A 12,329-nucleotide genomic window follows, 5' to 3' on the forward strand; every position below is an offset into this window, starting at 1 on the left:
GTGATTACTGAAGAGGAGGCCAAGCCACAGAAAAACCTGTTGCCATGCCTTCCGGGGCCAAACCAGTGGGACAGCCGGTCAGCGGGCGAGACTTCCCATTCACCGCCTTTCGATGTGAAACTCATCCGCCCCACCAGCTGACTGGGAACGGGCACACTCCCACACCTGTACACTCACGTGTGCACACGCACGCCCACTGTCACACTCACAACATACTTCTGCATACACATGTGTCCACACACACTCGCACACACATGCCTACATACATGTACTAGTATGCTCACACAGAGTCAGGTAACACACACACCTGCAACCTCCTGCAGGAAACGCAGCCTCTGTCCCTTCTCATTCTTTTGTCCCCTCCTCTGCACCCATTTTCTAGCCTTCCCTAGTCTCCCCGCCTCCCGCACCCGCACACGGGACACCTCACACAACGTCCCTCAGACCCTCGGCTTCTTTGTGGACTCAAGTGCAAACTCTCTCTGGCTCCCCCTGCTCCAGAGCGCATCCTGCCAGGTCCAGTGCAGTTCTCTGACCTCCTGTGCTGGCACAGCGGAGCCCCAGAATCCACTGTAGCACCCCAAGTCAGAATTGCACGTGAAAAGCTCACCCCCAACCTTCCCAAAGGGCGGGAGGCCCCGTGAGGCTCCTCCCTCTCCGGGCTCCTACCTCGTTGACGAAGACCCAGTGGCTGTCCTTGGAAGCCAGGTTGGTCTCCACGGCCTGCGGAGAGAAAGGAAAGCCAACGTGAACGGAGCAGCCAGGAGCTGCGGCATCGGTGACTGTCGAGGCCGGCGTGGTAACACTGCTCTCGCGGCTCTTCCTCACGTGCCGTCTCCTGGGGTCAGCTGGCGGCATGGCTACCCGACATCTGAACGCAGATGTCTGAGTGCCAGCTGCCCCAGAGCCCTCGTGTGCCAGCCGTCCCGCAGGCATCCCCGAGCCCAGACCGGGCACCCCTACCCCGGAGCATGCCTGCAAACTCCTCTCCGGAGGGGCCCTGGGGTGGGGGGGGTCTCCTCGGTCTGGACCAGGTAAGAGGGTGGGAAGTCTGGAGGGGTTTGTAGCTGCGGTCCAGCTGTGCTGAGTGCACCAGGAAGATGGTGCTCAAGACCCATAGAACTGGCTCTTTCTGCCCCGGGCAGTGCCCTGACCTCCCGCTCTCTCTGCACTCAGTTCTACGCCATAGCACTCGCCATTCCTGTGCTTGAAGAGTTATCGGTATTTATTTCTTACTGTCTATCTCCTCCACCAGGCGGGGGTCTCCATGAGGTCAGGGGCCATGTCTGTTTTGGTCACAGTATGTTCTAGAAACTTACAACATAACCAGCACATAGTAGGTGTTCAATAAATGTTGAATGCGTGAATGAAGTTCGGTGGGCAGAGCAGAGAGGACCCTGTCACTTACATTGTCTCTCAGATATTTGTGAGCTCCGTTTGGGGAGAAGCAGGGAGAGCTGACAGTTGGCAGGCCTGTGCTGGGAAGTCCTCCCATCCGCATGGCCACAGATTGCTTAGTGCCCAGCACCGCGCCAGGCCTCCCGCCCTGGCAGAGAGCTAGCAGATCCCAGTCCTACTTACTTACTTATTTATTTATTTGTTTGTTTATTTATTTATTTAGTATTTTTGCAATGTAATTGTTACCCTTTTTAGCTGAAAAAATACAGAAAAATAAGAATCAGCCCATAATCCTATCCCATTTTTTTTAATGTGCTAACGTAGTAAAAACGCCCCATGGTCCCTCCAAATTCACCCCCTCGAGGCCATTTTAAGAATCTGGTCACATCTGCAAGCACACATAGCAGACAGCTGTCTTTATTAAAGTAGGGTCATGAAACACACGCCAGGCGACATCTGTCACGTCTGACTAATCGGTGTATCAGGGAAGGCTTCCTGACCAGTCCGAGATCTGAGTCCTCCCAGCAGGTGAGCACACAGGCGGCCCCGCGCGTGCGGCCAGGCCTCAGCATGGCACCGCAGGGGCGCTCAGGCTCGCTGACATCGGCGAGGACGCGTTTGCTGGCAGCAGCACATGGAGACCGGGCCGGGGGCCCAGCCAGCTCTCACCCCACGTCCTCACAGATGGGATCACGGCACGGAAGAGCAGGGTCGCACAGGCTCTCCCGGGTCGTCCGGTGGAGACACAGACCCTTCTCCAGCCACAGACAGAATGCCAGCCCACGGACAGCCCAGCCCACGGACAGCCCAGCCCATGGACAGCCCAGCCCACGGACAGAGCGCCAGCCCACGGACAGCCCAGCCTACGGACAGCCCAGCCCAGCCTACGGACAGCCCAGCCCACGGACAGCCCAGCCCACGGACAGCCCAGCCCAGCCCACGGACAGCCCAGCCCAGCCCACGGACAGAGCGCCAGCCCACGGACAGCCCAGCCCATGGACAGAGCGCCAGCCCACAGACAGCCCAGCCCACGGACAGCCCAGCCCACGAACAGCCCAGCCCATGAACAGCCCAGCCCACAGACAGCCCAGCCCACGGAAAGAGTGCCAGCCCACGGACAGCCCAGCCCACGGACAGAGTGCCAGCCCACGGACAGCCCAGCCCACGGACAGCCCAGCCCACGAACAGCCCAGCCCATGAACAGCCCAGCCCACAGACAGCCCAGCCCACAGACAGAGCGCCAGCCCACGGACAGCCCAGCCCACGGACAGAGCGCCAGCCCACGGACAGCCCAGCCCACGGACAGCCCGGCCCACGGACAGCCCAGCCCACAGACAGAGCGCCAGCCCACGGACAGCCCAGCCCATGGACAGCCCAGCCCACGGACAGCCCAGCCCACGGACAGCCCAGCCCACGAACAGCCCAGCCCACGGACAGCCCAGCCCACGGACAGCCCAGCCCACGAACAGCCCAGCCCATGAACAGCCCAGCCCACAGACAGCCCAGCCCACAGACAGAGCGCCAGCCCACGGACAGCCCAGCCCACGGACAGAGCGCCAGCCCACGGACAGCCCAGCCCACGGACAGCCCGGCCCACGGACAGCCCAGCCCACAGACAGAGCGCCAGCCCACGGACAGCCCAGCCCATGGACAGTCCAGCCCACGGACAGCCCAGCCCACGGACAGCCCAGCCTATGGACAGCCCAGCCCACAGACAGCCCAGCCCACGGAAAGAGTGCCAGCCCATGGACAGCCCAGCCCACGGACAGAGCACCAGCCCACAGACAGCCCAGCCCACGGAAAGAGTGCCAGCCCATGGACAGCCCAGCCCACGGGCAGAGCACCAGCCCATGGACAGCCCAGCCCACAGACAGCCCAGCCCACGGAAAGAGTGCCAGCCCACGGACAGCCCAGCCCACGGACAGAGCACCAGCCCATGGACAGCCCAGCCCACAGACAGCCCAGCCCACGGAAAGAGTGCCAGCCCACGGACAGCCCAGCCCACGGACAGAGCACCAGCCCATGGACAGCCCAGCCCACAGACAGCCCAGCCCATGGATAGCCCAGCCCACAGACAGCCCAGCCCACGGAAAGAGTGCCAGCCCATGGACAGCCCAGCCCACGGACAGAGCGCCAGCCCACGGACAGCCCAGCCCACGGACAGAGCGCCAGCCCACAGACAGAGCGCCAGCCCACGGACAGCCCAGCCCACGGACAGCCCGGCCCACGGACAGAGCGCCAGCCCACGGACAGAGTGCCAGCCCACAGACAGAGTGCCAGCCCACAGACAGAGTGCCAGCCCACGGACAGCCCGGCCCACGGACAGCCCAGCCCCATGAGGACAAGCGGGGATGGGCATGCGGACTGGCCTGGGTCCTCGCAGCGATGTCCTGACGACACCTTCTGCCCATTCTACAGACTCAGGAGAGCAGGCCCCGCACAGAGGCTGCAGGGACTCAGATGCTGAGAAGGTGGAGAAGGGGGGCCCCTCCAGGCGGAGTCACAGTCACCCAGCCAGAGCCTCTCCTCTCAGCGCCCCGACTTTCAGGAGCATCCTCAGAATCCCGGCGCCCGGGGGAGGGGGAGCGGGGAGCACAGGGACACTCTGAGCTCTGATAACAGTGTCTGTAGCACACGCCGGCTCCCGTGTCCCCCCAACTCCTCAGCACCTCCTTGTGTGCACGTGGGGGCACTGTCACCCAGCTCCCGTGTCCCCCAACGCCTCAGCACCTCCTCGTGTGCACATGGGGAAACCTGTCACCCGGCTCCCGTGTCCCCCAACGCCTCAGCACCTCCTCGTGTGCACGTGGGGAAACCTGTCACCCGGCTCCCGTGTCCCCCCAACGCCTCAGCACCTCCTCGTGTGCACGTGGGGGCACTGTCACCCGGCTCCCGTGTCCCCCCAATGCCTTAGCACCTCCTCGTGTACACGTGGGGGCACCTGTCACCTGGTTGCGCCCCCCAACCTCTCAGCACCTCTTAGTGTGCATGGGGGGGGGGAGGGTACCTGACGCATGCCCATCAAATCCGCACATGACGCAGAACCAGGAGGAGGTCCTAACCCTCAGACACCAGGACTGGACTGACGCCGAAAAGAGCGGTGGCTTCACAGAGCTGACCACAGAGGCCCACCCTGGGTGCCCAGGAGCAGAGGGCAAAGGGGAGATGAGACTTGGTAGTAAAGACCCCTGAAGAGGGAGGAGCTACATACAGGTCTGCTCTGGGAGGTTGGCTACTGGGCACCCTGCTCCATGGAGGACACCTGACCAGATCGGCCACGGAGTGGAACGTGCCACAGTGGCAGGGAGCGTGGCTGGAGCTGAGGCCACTCAGTGTTGGCCTCCACAGACACACAAGGAGCATCCTGTGCAGGAGGCTAGGCTTCCTCGTGCCGACTTTGAAAGCGGGACCAGGACAAAGGTCTCCAGTACTGAGCTCAGCTCCCTTCTGAATTCCATGCCATTCAAGATGGAATGGGCGCCTGAGGTGGAGAGGTCTCCCCGGTGTGTCTACACTGACTGCGGTGCCCGGGGGCATATACACGTGGGGGAGAGTAAGGTGCCTGCATGCACCGACGGCCTACAGCACTGACGCCCTACAGCACCGACACCCTACTGCACTAACGCCCTACGGCACCGATGCCCTACTGCACCGACAACCTACTGCACTAACGCCCTACAGCACTGACACCCTACAGCACCAACACCCTACTGCACTAACGCCCTACAGCACCAACACCCTACTGCACTAACGCCCTACAGCACCGACACCCTACAGCACCAACACCCTACTGCACTAACGCCCTACAGCACCCACACCCTACAGCACCAACACCCTACTGCACTAACGCCCTACGGCACCGACGCCCTACAGCACCAACACCCTACTGCACTAATGCCCTACGGCACCGACACCCTACAGCACCAACACCCTACTGCACTAACGCCCTACAGCACCGACACCCTACTGCACTAACGCCCTACTGCACTAACGCCCTACAGCACCCACACCCTACAGCACCAACACCCTACTGCACTAACGCCCTACAGCACCCACACCCTACAGCACCAACACCCTACTGCACTAACGCCCTACGGCACCGACACCCTACAGCACCAACACCCTACTGCACTAACGACCTACAGCACCGACAACCTACTGCACTAACGCCCTACAGCACCGACAACCTACTGCACTAACGCCCTACAGCACCGACACCCTACAGCACCAACACCCTACTGCACTAACGCCCTACAGCACCGACACCCTACAGCACCAACACCCTACTGCACTAACGCCCTACGGCACCGACACCCTACAGCACCAACACCCTACTGCACTAACGCCCTACAGCACCGACACCCTACTGCACTAACGCCCTACAGCACCGACACCCTACAGCACCAACACCCTACTGCACTAACGCCCTACAGCACCGACACCCTACAGCACCAACACCCTACTGCACTAATGCCCTACGGCACTGACGCCCTACAGCACCAATACCCTACTGCACTAACGCCCTACAGCACCAACACCCTACTGCACTAACGCCCTACAGCACCGACACCCTACAGCACCAACACCCTACTGCACTAAAACCCTACGGCACCGACAACCTACTGCACTAACGCCCTACAGCACCAACACCCTACTGCACTAATGCCCTACAGCACCGACACCCTACTGCACCGACGCCCTACAGCACCGACACCCTACGGCACCGACGCCCTACGGCACTGATGCCCTGTTGCACCGACGCCCTACAGCACCGACGCCCTACAGCACCGACGCCCTACAACACCGACGCCTTACGGCACTGATGCCCTGTAGCACCGACGCCCTACAGCACCAACACCCTACAGCACCGACGCCCTACGGCACCGACGCCCTACGGCACTGATGCCTTGTAGCACCGACGCCCTACGGCACTGATGCCCTGTAGCACCGACTCCCTACAGCACCGACGCCCTACAGCACCGACGCCCTACTGCACCGACGCCCTACAGCACCGACGCCCTACAGCACTGACGCCCTACAGCACCGACGCCCTGTAGCACCGACGCCCTACAGCACCGATGCCCTACGGCACCGACGCCCTATGGCACCGACGCCCTACGGCACTGATGCCCTACAGCACCGACGCCCTACAGCACCGACGCCCTACAGCACTGACCCCCTATAGCACCAACACCCTACAGCACCGAAGCCCTACAGCACTGACGCCCTGTAGCACTGCTTCTGGAGGCTGCTGCTTGGATGCTCGCCTGCCAGAGCCTCCTGGAATAATCCGGAGCCAGCCCCCCGCCAGGTGCAGCGGCGGCTGGGGAGCAGGGCCGACACTCCAGGTTGGCAGGCGGCAGGGTCAACAGGGAAGCCTGCCTTCTTGGTCAAATCGTTGGTTGCACCTGCCGCCAGAATCCCAGAAATTACCATATTTTCCGGCGTATAAGACGACCCTTTAACCCAGGAAAATCTTTTCAAAAGTTAGGGGTCGTCTTATACACCAGGTGTCGTCTTATAGGGCGGGTGCTGAAACTTCCGAGCCGGACTGGAGAATCTGTGGTCGTCGCATACGGTGGGGGGAGCTCAAAAACGGCTGCACTCCATTCATTTCAATGGAGCCGGACGGAGACCACAAGTATCTTCAGTCGGCTCCTTTTTGTGCCGCATACAGTCTCCATCCGGCTCCACTGAAATGAAAGGAGTGCGGCCGGGTGCTCGCCACATAGGGCGGGGATGCAACTGTGGCCGTTTTTGAGCTCCCCCCTCCCCTCCACCGTATGCGGTGACCGTATGAAAGCAGCCAGGGCGGCGCTGTACAAGTACGGTAGAAGAAAATCCACTCACCGGGATTCGTGGAAAGAAGCGACTTAACGCGGTCCCGATGACAAGGTGAGGGGGCGCCTCACCGGGAAGGTGTAAGTGAAGGCCGGAGCAAGCTGTAGGCGTCTGGGATGCCCGGGGTATGGAAAAAAGAGATAGAGCGGCGCTGTGCCCAGAAATACACATTTAAAGATAGCATTCGAGAACAGTGGAATGAATGGTTAGCGGCGAAAAGTCATTCACAAAAGGGGGAAACATGCGTGCTCCACAGCTGGATGTTTTGTGCACATTTGTCATAAAAGCCTGGAATGATATTGATGCAGAAACAGTAATCCAGTCTTTCCAGAAGTGTGGCATATCAAATTCATTAGATGGTATGGAGGACGACTACTTGTGGCAAGATGAAGAGGAAGCCGAAGCTGAGACCACACCATCTGATACGGAATTCGATCCACACGATGACTGCCTTACAAATGTATCACAAGATGTCATTGATGTAGTACTTATGATATCAGATGACGAACAGGAGGATTTTGAAGGCTTTTAAAGGGAAACTGTCACGCTAGCAAAACCTGTAAAAATACGGTAGCTTGCAGTTATGATGGGCATTGCTAACTCGCCAGGGACTTGCCCGGCACTTGCTCTCTCTCTATTGTTTGTTATCTTCCTCCTATCATCATCAGTTCCAGTTTGGTTGACAGCTTAGAAAACAAACAGCATGGCAGCTCCCATGGGTTTATTGTCTTATCCTTCCTTTCAGCTTTAGAGGAATTAGGAAAAGTTTAATCCACTTGCACTGTTTTATGTTTACATGTTTGATGACAAACAGCCTTATGTTTATAAGTTACAGTTTTCCTGCTAAGTACCAGCATGTCATAAGCATTTGAATTAAAATTACCATATTGAAATCAAATCTGATGTTTTTTTAATTTTTATTTGGTGTGCGTTGGAAGAAGGGTAGTCTTATATGGCGAGTATATCCCAAACTCTATATTTTAACTGGAAAAGTTGAGGGTCGTCTTATATGCTGGAAAATACGATATTCAGAGGCCTTAACAGGGGTCAGTCATGCACCTAGTCGCGATGGAGTCACCCCTGGTCCATCCCTAGTCCCCCCTAGTCCACCCCTAGTCCCCCCTAGTCCACCCCTAGTCCCCCCTAGTCCCCCCTAGTCCACCCCTGGTCCACCCCTGGTCCACCCCTGGTCCACCCTTAGTCCACCCCTGGTCCACCCTAGTGCACCCCTAGTCCACCCCTGGTCCACCCCTAGTCCACCCCTGGTCCATCCCTAGTCCCCCCTAGTCCACCCCTGGTCCACCCTTAGTCCACACCTAGTCCCTCCTAGTCCCCCCTAGTCCACCCCTAGTCCCCCCTAGTCCACCCCTAGTCCCCCCTAGTCCCCCCTAGTCCACCCCTGGTCCACCCTTAGTCCACCCCTAGTCCACCCCTAGTCCCCCCTAGTCCACCCCTAGTCCCCCCTAGTCCACCCCTGGTCCATCTCTAGTCCCCCCTAGTCCACCCCTGGTCCATCCCTAGTCCCCCCTAGTCCACCCCTAGTCCCCCCTAGTCCACCCCTAGTCCCCCCTAGTCCACCCCTGGTCCACCCCTAGTCCACCCTTAGTCCACCCCTGGTCCATCCCTAGTCCACCCCTGGTCCACCCCTGGTCCATCCCTAGTCCACCCCTAGTCCCCCCCTAGTCCACCCCTAGTCCACCCCTAGTCCACCCCTGGTCCACCCTTAGTCCACCCCTAGTCCACCCCTAGTCCACCCCTGGTCCATCCCTAGTCCACCCCTAGTCCACCCCTAGTCCACCCCTGGTCCACCCCTGGTCCACCCCTGGTCCATCCCTAGTCCCCCCTAGTCCACCCCTAGTCCCCCCTAGTCCACCCCTAGTCCACCCCTGGTCCACCCCTGGTCCACCCTTAGTCCACCCCTAGTCCATCCCTAGTCCCCCCTAGTCCACCCCTAGTCCCCCCTAGTCCCCCCTAGTCCACCCCTGGTCCACCCTAGTCCCCCCTAGTCCACCCCTGGTCCACCCTTAGTCCACCCCTAGTCCCCCCTAGTCCCCCCTAGTCCACCCCTGGTCCACCCCTGGTCCACCCCTAGTCCACCCTTAGTCCACCCCTGGTCCATCCCTAGTCCACCCCTGGTCCACCCCTGGTCCATCCCTAGTCCACCCCTAGTCCCCCCCTAGTCCACCCCTAGTCCACCCCTAGTCCACCCCTGGTCCACCCTTAGTCCACCCCTGGTCCACCCCTAGTCCACCCCTGGTCCATCCCTAGTCCCCCCTAGTCCCCCCCTAGTCCACCCCTGGTCCACCCTTAGTCCACCCCTAGTCCACCCCTAGTCCACCCCTGGTCCACCCCTGGTCCATCCCTAGTCCCCCCTAGTCCACCCCTAGTCCCCCCTAGTCCACCCCTAGTCCACCCCTGGTCCACCCCTGGTCCACCCTTAGTCCACCCCTGGTCCATCCCTAGTCCCCCCTAGTCCACCCCTAGTCCACCCCTGGTCCACCCCTAGTCCACCCCTGGTCCACCACTGGTCCACCCCTAGTCCCCCCTAGTCCCCCCCTAGTCCACCCCTGGTCCACCCCTAGTCCCCCCTAGTCCCCCCCTAGTCCACCCCTGGTCCACCCTTAGTCCACCCCTAGTCCACCCCTAGTCCACCCCTGGTCCACCCCTGGTCCACCCTTAGTCCACCCCTGGTCCATCCCTAGTCCCCCCTAGTCCACCCCTAGTCCACCCCTGGTCCACCACTGGTCCACCCCTAGTCCCCCCTAGTCCCCTCCTGGTCCACCCCTGGTCCACCCCTAGTCCACCCCTAGTCCCCCCTAAGTCCACTTGCTGGGGTGCAGTTGGCAGTTCCAATGGCGCTCACATCTTCCGGATGACCCTCCCCCACCACCTGGGAGCTTCCCGGGGAGCTATTTAACATGTGGGCCCCTGAGCCGGAGCCCCGGGAACCCCACACCCACAAGAACGGGGACCCTGGGATGCTTTGGAGCCCGTGTCCCCCCTGGGCCTTCAGGACCCAGCCCTGCTCCGGAAGTGCAGTGTGAAGACGGGTGCACCGGGCAGGTGAGCGGTCCCTGTGTGTCCAGCAGAAGGCAGCACAGAGCTGGGCTCCGCAGTGGGCAAGTCCCGGAGCAGGCAGGAGCCGGCCACTCCGAGGGTCTCCCAGGGCCCTCAGCCTCAGGCACGAGGACATGGAGGGAGACTTGGTCCGAAAGCCCGCAGGAAGCCCCCGCCCACCAGCCCTCACCAGGGAAGCACCGTGTGCGGGGCCTCTTCCCGCAGGGAGATAACCAGCTGTGGCGCAGCCTTTTCCGGGTGCAGCGGGCAGAGCTGAGGTGGACGGAGAAGAAGGCGCCCTGCACTCCCTCCGAAGTACCGGGAGCTGCCAGCTCCGAGGAAGAGCCCGGCCTGCTCACCTCGCAGTGGGCGCCCCCCACCCCGCACAGAGTCCCCTTCTAAGTGCCCTCCTTCCCTCTTCTCCCAACCCCGAGGTGAGTGCAGGCCCCGTCCCTCCGTCCCAGCGAGCGATGGGAAGGTACAGAGGAGGCAGGTGGCGGGGCGGTCTGGCCATGCGAGCTGAGTGCCCTGGGCGGGCCACCTCCCTGGCAGCAGCTCCAGGCCTCACAATGCCAACCGTAGTATGGTGCTCTGGCCCTGCCCTCCATTCCCTTTGGGGCACACGGGCTTCTACGCGCTCTCCCAAGGGCAGACACCGGGGTGCCGGCTGCTGAACCCGCTTGGCACCCACGGTGCCTGGAAAGCGCAGCCCTAACCACGCATCGAGGGTCTCACACGCCGCTGTCTGCTGCCGATGGGGACGGCTCTGCGGGGAGCCCGGCTGTGTCCAGAACCCTCCGCAGGACCAGCCACTCGGTTCCACTGGACCCCGACCTCCCCCCTCCTGGCTTCCTTCAGTTCCCTGTGCCTTTACATCCCTGCGGACACTTCTTAACGAGCCACTGGCACAAACCCTCCCTCAAAACCCCTCCTGCAACCCAGTCCGGACACACACCGCCCCCGGGTGGTTGTGAGACTAAATGAGATCAGTTGTGAGGCTCCAGCGGGATGCAGCTCAGGACAGATGACCGGGTAATGCAGGGCCCTCCCCGCGCCTCCGGCTCACCTCCCACGTGACCTCCACGCGGCCTCCCTCCCGTCAGCAGACTGGGCCCGCCCTGACCAGCAGCTGAGCCCGGAGCCCACAGTGGCAGGAGGACCCCAGGGCGTGTGTGGGCACTGCCTCCTTCACGGCGGCACAGGCCACTCCCCTCCACGGTCACGCCCGCTCCACGCCCACTCCCTCTGCAGCGCATGCGCCCACGCTGTGTCCCGGCCTCTGCAGGGAGGTGCTGAGCCCATCGGACCGGGCGGGGGGGGGGGGGGGGGGGGGCGCGGGGAGCAGGCAGTGCGGCCCAGCTCCTGGTCACGCGTCTTCGGCAAGCAGGGAGGCCAGCTTCCTGCCACGGGGCTTGTCCTGGCGCTGGGCCCTGCCTATGGACGGCCCTCAAAACAATGCGGTGGCGGCGTGGAGCCTGGGCAGGTGCGGCAGCTGCCACAGAGGCGGTGGGATCCGAACTATGTCCTCAGTGACCTCGAGAGGCCGGCCTCCTCTGCGTCAGCTGCTGCCTGAGCGCCTCACCCTGCCCGGCCACCAGCGCCCCCTGCCCGCCTGTGGGGCCCGTCAATGGACTGGCAAGCGTGGAACCTTACCGAGGAGCAGAGGGTGGGAACTCCCAGAGGGCCCTGCTGGCCCTGACAGCCCTGCTGAGTACGAGGCCCGAGATGCTGGGTGGAAAGCTGGCCCTGGACACAGCCAGCCGTGCGCCCGGGCATCACTGGCAGCGGCAGAGCATGATGGCTGCACACGTCCTGACACGCATGCCGCCTCCTGAGGGAACGTGGCTGTCACAGTGAAGGAACAGAGGAGCTGTCCGTCCACACCCTGTCTGGGACCAGCACCCCCGGCGGAACCTCAGGGCATTTCCCAGGGCCATCGCGAGTGGAGTCGAAGTGACACACGATTCCAGCATGCCGCCTGGCACACTGGTGGCCACGGTTTCCTCCAGAAATAAAGGCAGACCGAGCCCCAG

General features: G+C 61.8%; 1 protein-coding gene across 1 annotated transcript in view; it reads right to left on the reverse strand.

Moving 5' to 3' along the window:
- GRID1 (glutamate ionotropic receptor delta type subunit 1) overlaps window positions 1-12,329 on the reverse strand; it is a gene marked incomplete at its 3' end in the record, with an annotated part of 641,508 nt that overhangs the window by 272,944 nt on the left and 356,235 nt on the right. The window contains exon 5 of the mRNA XM_079793699.1: window positions 670-723. Within this exon, the coding sequence (XP_079649825.1) occupies window positions 670-723 (54 nt within the window). The remainder of the gene's footprint in view (window positions 1-669; window positions 724-12,329) is intronic.

This window comes from Cnephaeus nilssonii (assembly GCF_951640355.1).
Source record: "Cnephaeus nilssonii genome assembly, chromosome: 16".
NCBI classification, from domain to species: Eukaryota; Metazoa; Chordata; class Mammalia; order Chiroptera; family Vespertilionidae; genus Cnephaeus; species Cnephaeus nilssonii.